The sequence below is a fragment of the Notamacropus eugenii genome, chromosome 5 (assembly GCF_028372415.1).
Source record: "Notamacropus eugenii isolate mMacEug1 chromosome 5, mMacEug1.pri_v2, whole genome shotgun sequence".
NCBI lineage: Eukaryota > Metazoa > Chordata > Mammalia > Diprotodontia > Macropodidae > Notamacropus > Notamacropus eugenii.
The window spans coordinates 255,391,063-255,413,626 of record NC_092876.1 but is presented as its reverse complement, the minus strand read 5'-3'; the positions used below and the strand labels follow the sequence as shown (position 1 = coordinate 255,413,626).

General features: G+C 34.7%; 1 protein-coding gene across 18 annotated transcripts in view; it reads right to left on the bottom strand.

The window, feature by feature from the left end:
• Positions 1-22,564, bottom strand: part of GULP1 (GULP PTB domain containing engulfment adaptor 1) — a 383,611-nt gene that overhangs the window by 34,254 nt on the left and 326,793 nt on the right. For 12 of the 18 annotated variants that reach the window (XM_072612613.1, XM_072612612.1, XM_072612615.1 and 9 more), the window contains 4 exons: positions 17,615-17,752; positions 10,467-10,583; positions 10,189-10,269; positions 9,670-9,762 (listed from right to left, as the gene is read on the bottom strand). In XM_072612613.1, the coding sequence (XP_072468714.1) occupies positions 9,670-9,762; positions 10,189-10,269; positions 10,467-10,583; positions 17,615-17,752 (429 nt within the window). The remainder of the gene's footprint in view (positions 1-9,669; positions 9,763-10,188; positions 10,270-10,466; positions 10,584-17,614; positions 17,753-22,564) is intronic. The other 6 variants (XM_072612624.1, XM_072612626.1, XM_072612622.1 and 3 more) reach the window with 5 other exon arrangements.

Genomic DNA, 22,564 nt, shown 5'->3' with positions numbered 1-22,564 from the left:
CCTTCTATCGTTGGCCAAACTGCCCTTTACTTGACACAAGAACTTTTAGTAAGACATATTTTTCCTTCCTCAGACCCATGTCTTTTAAACAGAGTAAGAAGAAAATGTCAAAATAAAAAAAAAAATTAATATGATGACAAAAAGGTCAAAAATCTTAAGGGGAAATAATGAAAAAAGTGGGAACAAAGGGGGCCTAGTAGTGCCAGTTCTTGGGTTATATTACAAAGCAGTAATTCTCAAGAAAATGTGGTAATAGGTAGAAAATATAGAGATTAATCAGTGCAGAAGACTAGGAATACAATATATGGAAGAAAATGTAACTAATGCTCTGGTATTTGATAAACATAAACACTCCAATTACTTACTTGGATGGGGGCTCACTATTTGATAAAAACTGCTAGAAAAGGGCCGCAGTTTGCATAATCCTGCCAAAAACACATAAATGCCATGTGTTGGGTTTGGAGAGACTGCAGGTCAGCAACTGGAAGCCAATCCTTAAATTTCTGATTATAGTTGACAAGGGTACTTAAAATATCATATGTAGTCAAGTAAGCAGTGAACATTCTTAATAAATAAATAAATAAATGTAGCATACCAGTTGACCAGAACTCACATATTATACCTGTGATTTACTATTGAGTTAAAAGAGGCTTGAGTATAACTCAGAGTTGTTTTGAATTTAACTTCCCATTATTAGTGATTTTGAGCATTGTTCATAATGGATTTCTGGTAACCTATATTTCTTCCCTTAAGAATCACATTTTCTTATCTTTTAACTATTTATTTTTTAGGAAACAGTTCTTATTTTGATGTTTCAAAAACTAGTTTCCTTCATGAATGCCTTTCAATTTTATGCAATCTAAATTGCTATAATCTCTTATTATCATCTGTTTAGTCAAAAACTCTTCTCCTAACAATTAGTTGCAAAACTATTTCATTCTCTGTTTTCATATCTGGGTCTCATAACTAAGCCATATTGTATATGATATGAGATGTTGGTCTAAACATAATTTCTGGAGCCCAGCACAGGCGTGGAGCAGAATGCAGCCCAGCATGGGCCACGCTGCAGGACTGCAAAGGGCTTCAAGATGCCATACCACCATCAACTGTGGGTTCCAGATTCCTCCACTTGCACATGCCAAAGACAGCTTCAGAGGTTAGTGAGAAAGCTCTTTCACTTTGGTGAGAAGGGAACTCAGTGGTCTAGACCTGGCCTCAGGCAGCATCAGCTTCCATTGTTTGAGACCTGGCATAAAGTCCCTGGGGGAACTGAGCAGCTGATCTGCATCTCAGCCCTGAGTGGCTGCCCTGAGGTGAGGAGGAGTGCTGACATGGTGGAACTGGTGGAGGCTCTGGAGAGGAAATTCTGATTACAGACCAGAGCACAGGCCAGGAGAGGAATAAACTCCTCTCCCTTGATTGTGACACCTTGGAGTAACTGAGAACTTAATAGTCCCCAGAGTATAACCTCCCCTTGACAAAGAACTCAAAAGTCAAGTAACTAACTGGCTGGGAAAATGCCTCAGAAAGGGAAAAAGAATAAGGCAATAGAAGGTTACTTTCTTGGTGAGCAGGTATTTCTTCCATCCTTTTGGATGAGGAGGAACAATGCATACCATCAGAGGAAGACCTAAAAGTTAAGGCTTTTGCATAAAAACCTTCAAAATAAATATGCAATGGTCTCAGACCATGGAAGAGCTCAAAAGGATTTTGAAAATCAAGTAAGAGAGGTGGAGGAAAAATTGGGAATAGAAATGAGAGCGACGCAAGAAAATCATGAGAAGAGAGTCAACAGCTTGCTAATGGAGATGAAAAAAAATGGTGAAGAAAATAAAGCCTTTAAAAATAGACTAACTCAAATGGCAAAAGAGGTTCAAAAAGCCAATGAGGAGAAGAATGTTTTAAAAAGCACAATTAACCAAATGGAAAAGGAGGTTCAAAAGCTCACTGAAGAAAATAGTTCTTCAAAAATTAGAATGGAGCAGATGAAAGCTAATGACTTTATGAGAAACCAAGGAATTACAAAACAAAACCAAAAGAATGAAAAAATAGAAGATAATGTGAAACATCTCACTGGAAAGACAACTAACCTGGAAAATAGATCCAGGAGAGACAATTTAAAAATTATGGGACTACCTTAAAGCCATGATCAAAAAAAGAGCCTTGACATCATCTTTTATGAAATTATTAAGGAAAGCTGCCCTGATATTCTGGAATTGGAGGGTAAAATAAACATATATTTTTTAATGTTGAGTAAAATAAATATTGAAAGAATTCACTGATCACCTCCTGAAAGAGATACGAAAAGAAAAAATCTTAGGAATATTGCAGCCAAATTCCAGAGTTCCCAGGCCAAGGAGAAAATATTGCAAGCAGCCAGAAAAGAAACAATTTCAATATTGTGGAAATACATTCAGGATAACACAGGATCTGGCAGCTTCTACAGTAAGGGATTGAGGGCTTGAAATATGATATTCCAGAAGTCAAAGGAACTAGAACTAAACCCAGAATCACCTACCCAGCAAAACTGAGTAAAATACTTGAAGAGAAAAAATGGCTATTCAGTGAAATAGAGTACTTTCAGGCATTCTTTTTTTTCTTTTCTTTTTTTTCTGCTTTCTTTTTTTAAAATTAATTTTATTCATTTTCAGTGTTCTACAATCACTACCATATAATTTAGATTTTTTTCCTTCCCTGCTCCCTAACTCACTCCTCCCTCCCCAGATGGCATACAATTTTATATAGGTTTTACATATACATTCCTATTACATACATTTTCACTATAGTCATGCTATTTAGAAGAATTAAAATGAATGGGAAAAATCATATAACACATCAAAACATTATACACACACACACACACACACACACACACACACACACACACACACAAAAGATCTGCTACATTCTGCAGCTGAATTCCATAGTTCTTTCTCTGGATCTGGAAGGCATTTTACCTTAAAAGACCACTGGGAATTTTTTTAAGTCCTTACATTGCAATGAAGTCCCCAGTATACCAGAAAAAAAATCCCACACACAGTGGTTGTTGCTGTGCACAAAGTTCTCCTGGTTCTGCTCCTTCGCTCAGCATCAGATCATATAAGTCTTTCCAGGCCTCTCTGAAGTCTTCTTGTTCCATCATTTCTTATAGCACAATAGTATTCCATTACCTTCATATGCCGTAATTTATTCAACCATTTCCCAATTGATGGGCATCCTCTTGATTTCCAGTTTTTGGGCACCACAAAGAGTGCTGCTATAAATATTTTTGTACATGTGAGACCCTTTCCCATTTTTATGATCTCTTGGGGATACTTTCAAGTATTCTTGATGAAAAGACCAGAGTTGAATAGAAAATTGGACTTTCAAACATAAGAATCAAGAGAAGCATGAAAAGGTAAACAGGAAAGAGAAATCACAAGGGGACTTACTAAACCTGAACTGTTTACATTCCCACATGGAAAGATAATATTTGTAACTCTTGAAACTTTTCTCAGTATTTGGGTAGTTGGAGGGATTACACACACACACACACACACACACACACACACACACACACACACACACATACACACACACATACACACATATATATATATATATATATACATACATACATACATACATAGGAAGGGATGATATCTAAAATAAAATTAAGGGCTGAGAGAGGAATATATTGGGAGGAGAAAGGGAGAAATGGAATGGGGCAAATTATCTCTCATAAAACAGGCAAGAGAAAGCTTTTTCAATGGAGGGAAGAAGGGGAAGGTGAGAGGAAAAAAGTAAAGCTCACTCTCATCACATTTGGCTTAAGGAAGGAATAATATGCACAGTCAATTTGGTATGAAAGTCTACCTTACATTACAGGAAAGCAGGGCAGAAAGGGAGAAGTGGGGTGTGTGGGGGGGGATGATAGAAAGGAGGGCAAATGAGAGGAGGGGAGTAATTAGAAGTAAACACTTTTGAGGAGGGATAAGTTCAAAAGAGAGAATAGAATTAAAGGAGAGGCAGGATAGAATGGAGGGAAATATTGGTAGTCTCTGCCAACATGACTATTATGGAAGTCTTTAGCAAAACGACACATATATAGCCTATATTGAATTGCTTGGCTTCTCAGTGGGGATGAATGGGGAACGAGGAAGGAAGAGAAGTTGGAACTCAAAGTTTTAGGAATGAATGTTGAGAATTGTTTTGGCATGTAACTGGGAAATAAGAAATACAGGTAATGGGGTATAAAAATCTATCTTGCCCTACAAGAAAAGAGAGAAGATGGGGATAAGGGAAGGGAGGGGTGTGATAGAAGGGAGGATAGATTGGGAGAAGGGATAATCTTGCATGGTGTTTTGGGGTGGGGGGAGGGGAGAGATGGGGAGAAAATTTGAAACTCAAAATCTTGTGGAAATGAATATTGAAAACTAGAAATAAATAAATAAATTGTGAAAAAAAATGTTTTTTAAATTAATTTCTGCCAGACTATTTTGAAGTCTTTCTATAAGCTTTTGTTGAATAGCAAATCCTTACCCCAGTAGTTGAGCTCTTTAGATTTATTAAATACTGTGCTACCATGTTTGTTTTCTTCTATGTTCTATACTTAATCTGTTCCATTGACTAATTTTTCTAATTTTTTTAACCAGTAACAAAATAGTTTTTGATGATTACTGCTTTGCAATACAGTTTGAATTAAGAGACTGCTAGGCTTATTTCCTTCCACTTTTTCTCCCACTGTTTCCCTTGATATTCTTGACCTTTTATTCCTTCAGATAAATTTTATTATTATCATTTTTATGCGATAAACAATAGACGAAAATTACTAAATATCTACTACGATGCCTACTACAGGTACTATGCTAAGTGGTGGGGATATGAATACAAAAAGAGAAAGACAGTTCCTACTTTCAAGGACCTTGCAATCTAAAGGAGAAAGACAACACACAACAGGAAGTGGAAAAGGAGGTGTACCTAATGCGGGGGCATGGTGGAGAAGTCTCCAGGTAGGGCACCCAATGAGAAATATGGAGATGTTAGAGATGAGCTCTCTTCCTAAAGGGAGGTTTGGAATGCATGGCCCCACAATCCAATTGGAGTGGGAGAGGTTAGTGATGAGGTGAAGTATGACTGTTGCTGAGATCTTATAGGATGATGAGGTTATCCCAATTGTGAGCTTCTTGGGACATGGTAGAAAAGTCAGAGGATACCCAAGTAATGCAGCCAGGTGATAAATGAGCTGTTAGTTGTCTGAGCTGAGCTCTCTCCTTAAAAGGAGGTTTGGTTTGGAGTTCATGATCTTACTCTCTAATCAGAGAGGCAGCAATTAAGTTAGGTATTATTATTATATTGACTACCCACAAGCAATTAATAACTTTCTGATTATTTAGTTTTGTCTTTAATTCTGCAGTTTTATTCATCTATTTCATATTTATTAGCAAGATGAATTCTCAAATATTTTATATACTTTATAGCTATTTTGAATGGAATTTCCCTTTGGAACTCTTGAGGTTTTATTAGTTAATGTAGAAAAGCTAATAATTTCAGTTGGTTATATTATCTTCTGCTACTTTGCTAAAATTAATGTTTTAATTAACTTTAGGTGAATCTCGGAGTAAACAATATTTCATCCACAAAAGCGATAATTTTACTTCATCTTTCATTCTCTCAATTTCTTTTTGTGTTATTGCTTTAGTTCAAATTTCTATAACTTTATTCAATAATAGTGGTGATAATCAATCTCCTTGCTGTTCTCCTGATCTTATCAGAATGGTCTCTATTGCTTTTCCATTATATAGAAAACTAGCTTTGCATTCTAAAGAGATATATTTTATTAAACCAAACTCATTTCTATGAGCAATTGTGGTTTTAACAGAAATAGGTATTATATTTAGTCAAAAGTTGTATCCATGGATATCATATGATTTTTATTGTTTTAATTGTCAATTTTATTTATTATTTATTATTTTATTATTAATATGTACTATTATGTTTGATAGCTTTCCCAGTATTGAACTGTTCTTGGTAAAAAACACAACCTAGTTATTCTATATAATCTATTTAATACATTGCTAGAGCTCCTTTCCTAATATTTGTTACAATTACGTGGCACACTGGGAGAGTTCTGTAAGGCTTCTGGCCATCTTAAGTTGTATGAAGACACTTAAAATTATTTTGTTTGAATTTTTATCATTATATATGCTGGTACTTCTTTTTTAAGATGTTGAATGATACATGGGAGAACTGGGCTTCTCTTGTGAACTATCATGCAACCATATTAACTGCAAATTCATATGAAAACACTTAAAGATCCCTTGCTTTGTATGTTCTTGGCATGGGTGCCTCTCTTCTTTCTTTGTACCATTGCTCATGCCCTCTCTGCCATGTTGGAATGAACCTTCTGTCTTCCCAGAACCCTTCATTTCAACTGTTGAAATTGCCCTCAATGTCCAGTTCAAGTGCCACTTCAAGAAGCTTTTCCTGATTCCCTCCAAAAGAAATAGTCTTTCCCTTCTCAATTTTCTCATAATACTTCTAATACATTCTAACTTGTACCATAGTAATTCGTGCTTATGTTTAAGTTCTCTTATTCTCACTGTAATTTTCTCCAGACTGCACAAGTTCTCTTTACCTGTACCACATATGAAATATCACGCTAGGGTCCTGCCCTCCTGATTGGAGATTTTCAATTTGTACAATATTTTAGGAAGTCATACTTCATCCTTTTTTCATCTAGACTTCCTACAGACTTACCCTTCTAGCATTCCTATAGGCACTGTCTTCCACTATTAAAATGTAAGCTTCCTGAGGGTACAGAGGGCTCTTAGCCAAATGTATATACCAGGCATATACTACATGATATATATGTATATACATGTGTGTGTATATACATACACACAAACACACACACATGTATACACATATATACACACACATATACTAAAGGCTACACATATACACACATACACACATGCTATGTATACACGTACACATGTGTATGTTTATATATGCGCACACATTACACATATATCATATATGTGCAATATATATGTGTGTATATATGTAGGTATATGTATGTGCATATATGTATATTGTCTTTGCTATCTATGCTATCTGCCTGCTAACTTTATATTTGCCATTTTATGTCATAATGGTTCAGATGGAAAATGAAATTCAAAAGTTTTTTGTAGAGTGCTTATAAAAGAATGTTAGTTCAAAGAACAAATTAAAGCATTTTTTAACAGAGAAAAACAATCAGATTATAAGGTACCATTTTAAACATTAGTATGTTAATAACACCTAAAATTTTAAATTACTGAATCCTCTTTATCATGCATATTTTTGGCAAAATAAAAGAAACTCTGAAGGGAGGAAAGAAACATTCGTTATTTTCCATTTTCTCATCTGTTTATTCTATGATTTCTATACAGAACTAATCTTTTAAAAGAGCTATTTTATTATTTTTCTGTAAATAACTGATGGAAACTAAGGAAGGTCTATATCCACCATATTGACATACTTTAGCATAACTAGACTGTCTTAAGAATTAGATCTTTTCATAGTTTTTGCCAACTATTACATCACAGATTTGACCACTATAAATGGTGATTGAGAAATATCTTCCCAGTACCTCCAACTGGAACTATGAATATATTTCCCATTGAATCATGGTTACAAATTGTGGTTACTTTTGATAGTATTATGCATTATTTCATTTACTTCAGGTTGGGTTAAACAGGTTTGGATTTTTTTTTTAAGGCTGACCCAAAAGCGAATTATATTGTATAACTTTTCATTTCAAGTTTGGGAAAACACATTTCAAGTTTCAAATGAGTAATTTAAAAATGACTTTTTGGACCACAACCTATTTGCAAATTGGAAACCAACTGTACTGTGTGGTTTAGTTCATGTTGCTTTGGATTCAGAAAGCACTTTAGGTACTATTAAGTACCCTGCTGTGATAAATTTTCAGTTACTCATTCAGCAAATATTTAATCATCCTCTCCTATGTCCTAGGCACTGGGATATATCATGTTATAGCTTACAGTATGGGAGTCAGGAAATGTGTGGGCATAACTCAAATTCAAGTTTACAAAGAAAAGTACTTTAAGCTAGGTCTAATATACATATATATCTGTGTACATATATAAAATATATAGCTCTGAGAAAAGAAAGATTACTTCTGTCAATAGGAAATAAGGAACACACAAAGCTTTTTTTAACAGAAGAAAATATAATAATCAGATCACAAAGTCAGTATTTTTAGGTTTAGTGTGTCAATTACATGTAGAATCTATAAATTATTAAATTATCACAGACATTTGGTAAAATAAAAGAAACTGGTACCAGCACTATTGGAGATATAGAATCTAACCACAAAATATAACCACAGTTCTATGAGTAAATGTGTTCACAGTTCCAATCGGGACTACCAGGAACACATTAATCAATCACCAATTATAATAGTCAAACTCATGATGTAGCAGTCTGCATAAATTATCAAAAGGATCAATTCATAATCACTCATTAACATGATGGGCAAAGATAGTCCCTTATTATTTGGTAGTTATTTATTTACTGAAAGAATATAACTAAATAACAATTTTTAGAGATCACATCACTGCTGATGTGATTGAACACAGTATTTGACCTGTATCTTCCAAAACAAGCAAACCAACATACCAAAAAAAAAAAAAAAAGTAGGATTCATGGAGAACTTTGGTCAAGAAACAAAAGAAGGGTATTGTTGGTATAAATGATCAAAACAGGAACCATAATTTTCCCAATTATATTTGGCTTAGATTAGTATTAAAATGCTTCTATACCCTAATTACATAGCATCTAATGGCAAGAAATTCATCTAAGCATCTTAGGTGGAATGTAGAAGCTAACCATGGATTTTGAAATTATGAGTAAACTTCAAAATGATTAATTTATTTGCCTTATAAGAACTGACTACAGTGACAAGTAAATTCTGTGCCTTCAAAACACTAGTTTCTCATGCTGTGGGATTAATTTAATCCTTTGGAAAATCATTATGTAATACAATGGCCTAGATCTTACAAAGTAAAAAAGCTACTTCCTGGGCCACAGCTTACTGCTTTGGGACTTCTATTAATTCTCCTACATCACTCCAGAAAGGTTCATTGAATTTAGCGACAATGCACTGATTAACAGACCGCAAAGTCCAAATATAACTATCATAGAAACTTGATGAATCCACAAAAAGGGCTAAAATTACATTGAGGCTGGAATCAGTTATCCAGAATAAAATGGATCTAAGTGATAAAGCAATTTTGAAGATTACTTGTATTCATCAGAAATTGTGATAGAGTAGTGATTAGAGAGGTAGCTTCAAAGCCAAGAAGACCAAGTTTCAAGTCCTGCCTTGGACATATGCTGGCTGTTTGACCTAACTGTTCCAGGTAACTCTTTACGTTTTCCAGAAAGGTAGCAACCAGGTAGAGGTAGTCACTTCTCCTGGAAGTTTCCTTATACTAACGAAATAATAGGCCCACCCCTTATCCCTTTCTGCATTCATAAACTTTCTTTTTCTCTGTGATAGTGGAGATGTGGTTTGAATAGAAAGACAGTAGAAAAATAAATGTGATATACACCTATGCTAAGAAATATAATATATTTGATATCCCCCCCTCAATCAGCATAGGTTTTATATGTACTTACCGGAGATGTTGATATCTGAGTTATTCTTAACTGATTTTCCAAATCCTGGACTTTATTTCTGAGTTCTGTATTCTCAGTTTCTAGTTCTTGTATCTAAAAAAAGCAAATGGTTATGGAACATCAAATCAGAAATGTATTGTTTTCTTAATACCATAAACTCCTGACTGTACTCTGGATTGACCTTTCTAAACTTCTGCTTGTCCATCATTTCAAAATATAATGTAATGTTTCATGCACAGGGGATAAAGTTATTTAGGTAAAGCCTGGGAAATAATTTAGAACTCCAGGTCATTAGAAATGCATGTATTTTAAATTTCATAATATTTGTGTTTTGGGCTAATTTCTTCTTCCTGATGGCTCCATCTTTCTGTTTTTCTGAATTCACTTTGCAAATTGTGCCCACAATCTAGGAGTCTAACCACAGGACAGTGAAACTTGCTTGTGATGATTCTGAAGAGAGCGAGGGGAAGGGCGAATTTAATTACAAAAGGGATCTGATCTGCGTGGGAAACCACTTACCCAGCATCTGCTCCTTCTGCTGCTCTGATCCCCATGAGAAGCATCAGGAAGTGAAGCAAAGTCACATGAGAACACTAAGTTCTTGTGGGAATTCAATATAAAATGGTTAAAAACTGTGCAGGGGATCAGAAGGAGTGGACAATTAGAGGAACAAAATGAAAGCAGTTCCAATCTGTGTGGGGAAATGGAATGGTAGGACTTCTCAATTTGTTTGATGGTCTGCAAGTTTCCCTGTACTTAGCTCAAATACATGTGATCAACAAGTTTTGGTTACTCACTCTTTTCTGCAACCCTGCAATCTGTTTTCTTGTTTCAACATCTTTTCCTCCAGATTCTAGAAATTTCCTGTAGGCCAGATCGAAGGCTTGACCAATCGTTAAAGTTATCTCTTCAGCCTTTGGGCAAAACCAAAGAGAAAGAATTGGTACTGTAGTAAGACCATCCTCAGGATCAGATTGCTGCCCAGGGAGGCAAGCATTCACCAGAGGTGCATGTGCTTAGCTGAGGACTGAGGAGGTGTAAGCAGGAACAAGAGGAGGCAGGACCATGGCTCATTCTACTCCATTTTAAAATCTACTTTTTGACAACTCACCTTCAGAGGAGTCAGGGGGAGGTGAAGAGATATACTGTTCTACCTTCAATATATTATTTCTTTCATTTAAACTACTCTTTAAAACTGGTAGATCCAGATTTGGGAAGACTTGAGATTGAATTCTGCCCCAGGCACTTAATAACTGTGTGATTGTAAGTCACAACTTCTCTGTGCCTCAGTTCCCTCATATGTGAAATAGGATAAACATAGCATCGACCTTTCAGGATTGTTGTGAGGATCAAATGAGCTAACACATATAAAACACTTTTTAAAGTGATATATAAATGTCATCTATTATATTATTATTATATGTTAATATATGTTAATTATACATAAATATGTTATATATTTGTATATGGTACATTTATAAATATTACTATTATTATATATTATTATGATCAGCCAATTAGTCAGACAACTAGCATTTATTAATCACCTGTTATGTGCCAGACTTTGTGCTACACAAAGAAAGGCAAAAAACCAAACTATTGCCACTCTCAAGGAATTCAGTCTAATGGGGGAGACAATGTTCATTCATTCATTAATTCATTCATTCAATAAACATTTATTGAATGCCTTTTATATGGTAAGCACTAGGGATACAAAAAGAGGTAAGAGATAGTACCTGCCACAAGGAGTTTATAATCTAGAAAAGAGCTTAGAAAGAACAATTTACAAATGAGATTTATATAAGACAAATTGGGAGTCATCTCACAGGGAAGGCATTAAGACTAATGACTGAGAAAAGTTTCTTAAAGAAAGTTGGTTTTCAGCTGAGACTTGAAGAAAGCCAAGAGGCAGAGATGAAGAGGGAGAGAATTCTAGGCATGAAACTTCTCAGTTTGTTTTCCCTTCATTTAAATAAGTATTTAGCATGATCCTTCTTGGTTTTCCCTTTCTCAGAATAAGTTTGTGGAATCTAATACAGTCCTAGCAGAATGGGCAGCATGCAGAGTGGGGAGCGATGCCTCGCTCTGTTCTGACTATGTGACCCTGGGCAAGACACTTAACCCCTTAGTTCCAGAGAAGAAACTAACCTGAATTGAACAGAGACAGTTTCCCTGCGTACAAATTCTCTCTACCAATGAAATAACAGGTTCTGGTCCCCATGCACTGTGATAAGGACACGGTATTCTTACTAATTTCACTACTAATTCCTCTTGATCTATTCACTTCAAACTACCCTGTGTTGCCCTTCCCTTTCCTTTGCCTCTGTCATACATAGCAGAAATTTAAAAAAAAAAATTTGTTGAAATAATACAGAACATGTAATTACAAAGTGTTGGCCGTATTCCACAAGCTATATTCAACCAGTCTTGTTATTATATGGTAGCCTATCAATTACTTTAAAATTTGAAAATGCTATGCTATTGTAGAAGAAATAATTTATGTACATGATATGCCATTTTTAGCGTTTCATATACATTTGTTTACTTAAATTGAATTCATTGTTGTTTATTACATAAAGGCCTTCACCTTGCTTTATTTAATTACAGGTTCAAGATGTTGTAGAAAATTGATTTTGCTGTTCATTTGCTTCAGTCATGTCTGACTCTCTGTGACCCCACTTGAGGTTTTCTTGCCAGAGATACTGGAGAGGTTTGCCACTTCCTTCTCCAGCTCATTTTACAAGAGGACTGAGGCAAACAGGGTTAGGTAGCTTGTTCAGGGATTTTCCTCAAATGATCAATACCAAAAATAAATCTGAGATACAAAGTTTAAAGTTGATGCTACTGCTATTTTCTCTCTAGATAATAGATCCCTTCATTGTCAGTCATTTGAATCATACGAATCATTGCTCTTAATTGTTCTTTTCCCAATTGTATAAGTGTAATTAGTTACTTCAGCTGCAAAAATTTTCATTACATCTTGTTCACTGGAATAAATACCAACTAAGTCATTAATATGTGTATAGATATATAGTTGTGTGCGTTTGACATTCGTTGCTGAAGAAGACCATGCCATTAGAGAAATGATGACATGACTTGCACTTGACTTTGTTTTGAGGGAGGGAGGGCTGTGCATGTCACCAGCCTCACTTCTCCTCCAGAGCCATCTGAATCCAGTGACCAGATATTCATCAGGATGACTGGAGATGGCCCAAGATGAGGCAGTTGGGGTTAAGTGACTTGCCCAAGGTCACACAGCTAGTGAGTGTCAAGTGTCTGAGGTGAGATTTGGACTCAGGTCCTCCTGATGCCTGCACTGGTGCTCTATACACTGCACCACCTAGCTGCCCCCTATGTAGTTGTACTGCATTATAGAATATATCATAAAATCCCCACTATATTTATTATTTGCAATCTGTGTCATTACTATAATAGGTTATCATATTAAGAAGAAAAAGAACTTATTTCTCTAGGAAATGACTAAATTTTTACTACTACCATTGACCCATCTTTATTTTCCATTGAAAATAAAATAAAATAAAATACTTTATTTAGGAAAGTTAAACAGGACATTTCTTCAAATTTTATTTTTTCATATTTTTCATCATTTTTCTTCATTCTTTCTTCAAAAATGATTTTTATTAAATTAAATGTAAGACTGACAAAACATGTTTAATCAGATATACTACATTAAGAGAAGTTGTGCAAACTACATCATTGAGGGAACTGCATGACAGGGGAAAGGACAGGTCTAATAGTGAGGAGTCTAAGTGATAGCCTAAGAGCTTCACTTTATCCATGCCATATGACATCCAGAGCTGAAAGGAAATTTAGAGGTAGGTACTACAGATTATGTGCAGCAAGATAGAGAGTTGGGTTTGGAGTCTGGAAGACTTATCTTCCTGAGTTCAAATCTGGCTTCTAACACTAGGTGATAATCTCTAATAGGAGCAAGTGATGACAAGAGCTTTGTAGGATGATAAATATAGGATTGTTAATAGTGCTAGATAGGTCCTAATTCTCCTGGGGTGTATTTACCTTTTCTCATGTATTGGTTAGGATACCTGCAAGAGTAAGCAAAATAGGATCTTTTGCTGTTTATGTTTTAATATAATCAAGAAGTATAATGCCTCTGTTTGTTCCAGGATCCATGGCCATTTAGATTGTAAGGCCAAGGATCCTGGAAGGGTGGAGTGTGATAGCAAGCAAAATAGGGTCTTTTGCTGTTTGTGGTTTAGTATCATCAAGTGCCTCTGATTGAATCTTTATCAATAAAGAGTCTTTACAAGGAGTACAGTACAGAAACAAGAGTTTCTTTAACTAGGAACAATATATGTATTTGTATTGTAAATTATTTTAACGTGATTAAAGATCTTGCACCCATTAAAGGGCCTGCACATTAAGGGGAGTTTGATTAGGGAAGATTTGTGAGAAGGCCCAAGCTTTTTGTTAATGAAGCACTGGTTCTCAAGGGTGTGATGCCCTCTGGCTCTAAAAAAAATATAAATACTCTGAGTTAAGGTTTTACTTTGGGACTTACTAAGTGGAAGTGCTTGTCTGGCCAGAGGAAGACTCTGGGAAACTGCGTAAGCAGCCTGTGGCTTTGAAAAACCCAGATGTCGTGCTTCCCTCTCTGGTAACTATGCTCAGACAGGTGGAACTCTTTGTTGAATTCAGGCAGAGGAAGCCGTGAATCTTGATCTTTGATTTGTCTGTATTTTCTTTGGAATTCAGGTTGTTGACTCCCCTGAGTTAGGTCAATGATATAGGGTTCTTTATACAAATAAATAAAAGCTCACATAGAACCACAATTTGGAGTTGGAAGGGATGTCAGATGGCCACTGATTCCATCCCTCGTTTTATATATGTGTGTGTGTGCAGGGGGGTGCGGTAACTGAGGTTCAGAAAAGTTGTGTCTTGCCCAGGATCTCTCAGGTACTAAGCAGCAAAAGAGGCATTCAAACTCAGGTCTTATAACTCTAATGTGGCCTCAGACACATATTAGCTGTGTGACTCCGAGTCATTTAACCTCTGTCTTACCTCAGTTTTCCCAATTGTATTATTATCATCTTCATTTTACAAATGGAAAAACTGAGGTAGACAGAGGTTAAATGACTTACTCGGAGTCACACAGCTAATATGTATTTGAGGCCACATCTGAACTTAGGACTTCCTACCTCCAGGTCCGACACTCTATTCACTGTGTCATCAAACTGCTCCATATAGTGTAAGACTTAGAGTTATAGGACCTGAGTTTGAATGCTTCCTTTGCTACTTACTACCTGAAGGACTCTAGGTCACAAATCCAGTAAGTGTCTGAGATCAGATTGGAATTCAGGTCTCCCTGATTCCAGGTCTGGCAATTTTTATTTATATTGTGTCACCTAGCTATCTTAATGTTGTGATTGTTCAGTTGTGTTTAACTCTGGATCATTACAATCTATGGGGTTTTCTTGACAAAGATACTGGAGTGATTTGCCATTTCACTCTTCAGTGGATTAAGGCAAACAGATTAAATGAATTATGCAATGTCGCATAACTAATTAGTATCTGAGGTTTGATTGGAACTCAGGTCTCCTTGCCTCCAGTGCCAGTGCTACATCCACTGAGTCACCTAGCTGGTGTCCTCCATACCTGGAATACTTTCCTTTCTCATCTCTACTTTCAGCTTCCTTGGTTTCTTTCAAGTCTCAGTTAAAGTCCTATTTTTCTGCAAGAAGTCTTTCTCACTCTTCCTTAATCTTAGCTCCTTCCTTCTCAGAGTATCCTTAATTTGACCTGCATATATGTTGTACACAAAGTTGTTTGCATGTTGCCTTCCCTATTGGACTGCGAGCTAATTGAGAATAGAGTTTTGGGTTTTGGTTTGTTTGGTTTTTTTGCTTCTCTTTAGCATAATACCAGCCATTGAGTATGTACTTAATAAAAGCTAACTGACTTGACTGTTTTACTTTTCAAAAAGGGATAAAAGGAAGATACTAGAAAGTACAGACCAGTAAGCTTGGTGTTAATGGTACAATTCTAAAATAAATTATTAAATGGATGGTTTGTGAGCAATTAGAGACATGAGTGATTTCAGGGAACTAAAATGTTTTCATAAAGACTAATTCATGTCAAACCTCATTTCCTTCTGATAGTGTTACTAGATAAGTAGAATGGAAAAAAGATTTTTGTGCAATAGATTTTTGTTCAAGAAAGGCATTGAGCAAGTTTCCCATGTTATGCTATGGACAAGATAAAGAAATATGGGCTAACTGATTATAAAGCTAATTTGTACAAGTTTTGATAAGTGTACCCAAATGAGCCAATACATAACTCTGTTGATTACTGAATCAATATCAACCTCAAGGAGCATTCCTAGTGATATGACATTAGATAATGTCATGGGTTCTATTTTGATGATATCTGAAAACAAATAACAGATGAAAATATAGAAAATCTCATTAAATTTTTAGATGACATAAAATCAAGAGGCATGGTTAATAAACATTGTTTTACAGAATCGAGATGCAAACACATTTTAACAAATTGAAATAATGGACCAAATCTACTATGATCACAACATCTGGCACATAGTAAATGCTTAACAAATCTTTATTGAATTTAGTTCAAGTGTTGACAGAGGAATATGATAGGGTAAATTACAGAGTTGAGAATGTTCATTAAAAAAAAATCAACTGCCTAAGTCTTAATGGGCAGTTTTACATGGGAAAAAGAGCTGATATAGCTGACAGAATGTCGGCTCAATAGTCATTAAGAGTTTGATGTGGCTGCCAAAAATGGATATTTAGTAGTAAGGAGTACTATGAGAGACTACAGAATCTAGAACAAGAACGGACATAATTCCATTTAATTCTGTCCCTCTGTTGCCCTCTGTCACCTTTTGTTCCTCCAAAAATAAGTACAAAGTTAAGATGAATACGTAAAGCAAAGAAACATTTTAAACAAATATCCCTACTTAGCATCTATATATTACTGATTTGGCCGGCCTGTTTTTGAACACTGACTATGTTATTTAAGGACACTGATCAGCCCTTTTTTAGGTTTTATAAACTTCACAGCACTTGGCAATAAAACCATAAAAGGTAATTAATAATGATTATATCAGCCCATAGACAATGTTGGCAGCAGGCAAGAATAATTAACAACTAAATTAATCAGGTCTTGTTTACTGCCAAAGTTAATCATCTGTTACATTAAATGCTCTGCCTTCGTTAATGACTTTAGTGATTAAAAGTACACGATATTTGAAATTAACGATTATATTTTTCAGTAACAATTCAGGATTAGATGAAAATTTCTTTTACCTGTCCCTGATATCAAAGTGCAAGATTAGATATCAAATAATTATTCATCTTAGGATTTGATTCAATAATTTTCTAATTCTTGTCTTCTATGTACATTATTTGTGGTTTGAGTACTAGTTGCCTATGAATATTATGTGTTTCTGTGTATCATTTTTTGGCCTATGTAGTCAAGCATATAAAATGAAAATAACCATAGTTTTGAATCATTAATAGTATCTTAAGTCAATATTTCAGCTCTTTCCCTAAAGTCTCATATTTCAAAAATCATGAAATAAAATGTTCCATATCTTCATGATGCACCTAGACATTTGGGTAATATTTTCCTACCAAGAAGAAATTTTCAAAATTTATTCTCTATGAAATTAAATAAAAACATGTGCAAACTCCTTATTAAAAAACACAAATGAAAACATAGCATAGGCATGATTCTATGATAAAGTAAATTTGCCAGTCTTCATGTGTCAACAAGCATGAGAATTTTGTTAAGCAAGGGATTTTGCTGTGTTTTCTCATGACGTGATAAATCTTTAAGCATCTTCAGGGCTTATTATTTCAAATAATTTTAATACTGTTAGGAATAAGTCAATTCCTATACTCATAAACTGAAATAAATCATCCTAAAAATTTGGCATACTTACACACTTTTCGCTGTCAAATACATAGCACAAATGCTTATTTGACTCAGAATCTTTGCATATGAAAGTAAATATCCTCTTGTCAGTTTTATCATCTGCACAAAATGATATCCTATGAAGCTGGCAATTGTGCTGGACTTCCTGTAAACACATATGAAAATGAACAGGATTGATGAGCATTTTTTATTTACTTCATAATTATTTTTTATTTCTAACATACATGATTAATGATTTACAAAATGGAACTTTCACTTATTAAATGTTGTGCATTGTGGACACCACTAATTTAAACAAATTTATGCAATGAGAAAGGAGTTTCTGGCATATGGAAGATATCTGAACTGGAACTTCTAATGAAAATGAATTATTCACTATTCCTACACAAACTTTGTGATTTCTCTCTTTTGTACCTTTGTCCATCCTGGTCTTTATGCCAAATATGCCCTCTTAATATTTCCTCCAACTATAAAATTGCTATATGTCAATCCAAATGTTACCTCCTCCAGGAAATTCTTCCCTTCTCTGATGCTTCCTGTCAATGAATAATGTCCTTTCTCTCGCATACACTTTATCAAGTATTATTACTTTGGAATCTAGTTATTTGTGTGTGTGTATGTGTGTGTGTGTGTGTGTGTGTGTGTGTGTGTGTGTGTAATAATTAGTAACCCTTAAGTTCCACAGAGGTTGTGCATCACGTTTTGCACATAGTAGGCATTTAGTAAATGTCTAATGTATTGCCCTGGATATATATATTTGGAGAGGTGAGGAGGGCAGTGAAGCTAAGAGAAAGGATACAGAGCACAAAGCATCTCTGATGACATCATCCAAAATGATCATTTAATAAGTTGGCAAAAACATTCATTTCCTCTACTGTTTCATTTATTGAATTATTTTGTCATTTTATCTGTCTTCATTGACAGTTTAAGGGAATTTGGGGAAGTTATACAGGCTATCTTTTCATCTTTTTTTTTTCTTTCAATAGGTCCAAGACTAAGATTTTATTTATGGAAAGAACTCCTGGCATAGAAATTCTCTTCACTGATGTAGATCAAGAATTCATTTATAGCTTAGTCTTAAAAAGTTGCCTAGGGCACTGAGAGTTTAAGTGACTTATCAAGAGTCATTCCAGCTGGTATGTACCAGAGGCAGGGATTGAACCAAGGTCTTCCTGACTCCAAATGTAGTATTTATGTCATGTTGCTTCTCTATGACATATAATGCTGAATGACAATTTCTTATTCAACTAAAATATTAATATTTCCCATGTACCATAAATTCTTGATTATTATCAATAAAGGGGTGGATAGAAGTATAGGCAATGTAATATCTCATATAATAAAGATAGGCTATATATATTTAAATTATATATACATATACAAAAATATACTCAGACATTTTCTAAAATATACACCTATATTTAGACATTCAGCTTTAAATATATCTCTATCCATGCTTCTAAACATATGTGCCTGATGTTCTGGGATTTTACTTCAAATTCAATAATGCAGTCAGTCACATGGAAGGGCTTCATCTGGAGGAGGTAAATGTGAAATCACTCCATATTCTTTATTCAGCTACCCTGAAACATTCCAAACTCTGATATTCAAGAATGTAGGATTTTACTGGTGTGAGTAAACCTTTAAAATACCCCTTTACAGCTTAGCAGATGGTCTTTTGAGAGTTGGTAAGTCCCCTCAACCCCCCTGTAAAGTTAACCACACTGGCGTACCCAGGATGTCTGCTAGCACAGGTTCTTACATCTGCTTTATTAGGAAACAGAGCTGTTCAAGGGGTCAATAATCAGGGTTCAGCATCCTGAACTTCAGAGAAAATACAAACAGAGAAAATATAAGCAAAGAAATAAAGACCAACAGACAGGGCTCTCCTGTCCAAATCAAAGCAATATTGTTATACAAGTTACATATGTCCCTGGATCAGGAGAGCCTTTACATCTGAGCAGTGAGGGAGCTCTGAGCATACAGCCATTCAGAGTCTCGACCAGGGAAATCACAAAATCCTTCTCGTAGGTGAGTCCCCAAAGCAAAATACCAACTCAAGAGTATATACATATAACAAAGACTCGGCTCCTGATTGGCTCAGAGTCAGTAGGCATGAAACCTACATGGCTCAGAATAGCTATGAACTATCAGGGTTCAAAGGCAACCAATCCTTTAGATGTTTCCAATGAACCTGTACCTGAGAAACTGAACTCCAAAAAGAAAAAAAAACAAAAATCCCATTTTGTTTGCTTTCAACACCCCTCCCACCCCAAATCATTGCCCTGCATGATGATGTGCCTGCTTCTTTGTACTCAGGCGCAGTGGGGAACCTTTCAGAGACTGTTCTGCTCCTCCATGCCCTTGAACAATCTAAAGCTCCCTCTTTGCTGTAATGAAAACTATAAGGAGAACGTTGCAGAAGGATATTATTAATAACATTTATATTAACTTCACTGATTTCAATGTGGACAAGGGATTAGATTTGTTCTTAGACTGACATTAGCCCCTAATAATTAAAAATGTCAAAAGTCTATAATAGGCTGATTCACAAAGTAATTAATTTCTTTTAACTAGAAGTCTTCATGGAAAAGTCTGTCAGTTATAGGACTGAGAGAAGATTCTTGTTCATTTATTAAATTTCTTTCCCAAGATCTCTTGTTGTTCTCATCACTTTTCTCTTATGTCACCATTACATGTGAATGAATATTTTCTTTAAAACTGGATTATTTTAATTTTGCCTCATTTGAAATAGTTATTATGGCATTTTTTCATTCTCTTCATAAAGAATATGACCATGCTTCACATTTCATTGAGCCATCCACCTTGATCACTTTCTTGTCACCTAAATTACCACCGATGTGTGACAGTATCATCATTTTCCCTGCCTCTAACTTCCTTTCCCCATCTTGCCCTAGGAACCATAATTGAAATAAACACCTTCATAGCTTTTAGAGTTTCTCAGTTGCCTCCCTTATAGTTCCACTCACCATCTCCACTTTTCCAAGGAAAATACCCTTCTAAGGCTACTGCTTCCCAGTATGTATTGTCAACTTCTACTGCAATGCAAGCTACTTGTTAGCAGGAACTATCTTGCTTTTCTATTAGTACCTCCAGTGCCATACCTGACATAGCAAGGGCTGAATAAATTTTTTCATTTAAATAATTTTATATATTCAATGCTTCAGACATAGTAAAGTACTTAAATATTTATAGAACTAAACATAAAATTTAGCCCCAAATTTGTGTCTATAATTCCTTTATATAGTCAGTTTTACACTGATCCTTTGTTTTCTTCACAGAATTTCATGTATTACTACATTTCTTTATTTTTAAAATATTGATCATTCTTATTTACAGTATTCTATTGCATTGCTACATTTCAGTCTGTTTAGCCATCCCCAAATTTCTGAACTTTTAGATGTTGTCTAGTTTTATTTTTTTCTGTTTGCAATTACAATTAATGTAGTTATTAATACCTTTGGAAGATTCAAGTTCTATATATTTACACATTCCACTGATAACTGAGTGCAAATCTCTGATATATTAATAGATATTTGAAAAGATGCCAATTTTTCTTTTTGTAATATCATTCTTAAGGTATACTTTTAAGGAGATTATTAGAGCAAAGGATGGAAAGGATGGGATTATTTTTATTATCCTTATGGTACACTGTCAAATTATGTCCAAAAATATTCTATCAATTTACAATTTCAAAAGGAACATATAAGTGAAGCTATATTCTTCCATCTTCCCTCTTCACATGCTCCATTTGCTAAATGAAAGTAAGTAAATTAATTCACTTTTGTTAATCTAGAGGTAGGGTGGTTTTTTTTTTGATGCATATTTACTTGATCACTAAGAAACCTTAAACTATATACATCCGTTATGTGTATATCCTGTTTTTTACGCTTAGGGGTACACATCCAGCGTTGACCAAGTCATACCAGTTTGAACAACAATGTTACCTTGGAATGTTTATATAAGATCCCTTCCTGTATGTTTTCAATGCTAATTTTATATTTATTATGTTTGCAAAAATATTCCCCAGATCTGTTTTATTTTATCCTCATTATATTATTTTGTTGTAAATCACTTGAAAAATTTCATGCATTCAACTTTGAATTTGTTCACTCAAATTTCTTCTCTTTCTCGCTTTTCCACAATTGTGATAAAATTATTATTCACTTTCTTTCTAATGTCTTCATGATTCATTTTGCAAAGTTCCATTCTATCATCAAGGTGAAATTTTATGGCAAATGGCATGAAGTGAATTTTATTTAGGAGGCCTTGTAATGTCCTTCATTTTGATGCAATCAACAAAATATCATTGTCTTGAAAACTCACCATGTATAGTGATTTGCTTTTCCATTTAATGCTACTTTTTGAAAGAGTAGCATATGTCCTTGTTGAGTATATAATTGTCTTGTTTTAGGTCTCATTTGATATTAATAAATACAATCATTGGTCAATATTATTTTGATCACTAAACATATTAATGAACTGGAAATGATATTAACATATGTCTGGAAGACTCTTTGTTGGAAGAGAGTCTTTAAGTATTTACCAAGTTCTTTTTTTTTAATTTGGTAATTAACAAACAATAAATACAGCAATTTCTTCTACTGATTATACAAAATAGTCAATGTATAAACTGGAAGATAAAAATTGCTTGTGAAAGTCTTCCTATTCATTCTCTTTCCATATTTTCAGCAAGGTTATTCTTTTTTATGCGCATGGTCATTTTCACAAAGGTTTTATAGAGATTAAAAAACAGACATATAAGACTAGCAGAAATTTTTTTAAAAGATTGGTCTAAAATTAACATGAGGAAAAACAAAAACAAATAAGTAAAAATGTATATTTCCCAGACTGATGTTTAATTGGATAGGTACATCACCCACTGAACAGGCTGACCATTTTATATATGTGCAACAGGCAAAGAGGTAGGTCCAGG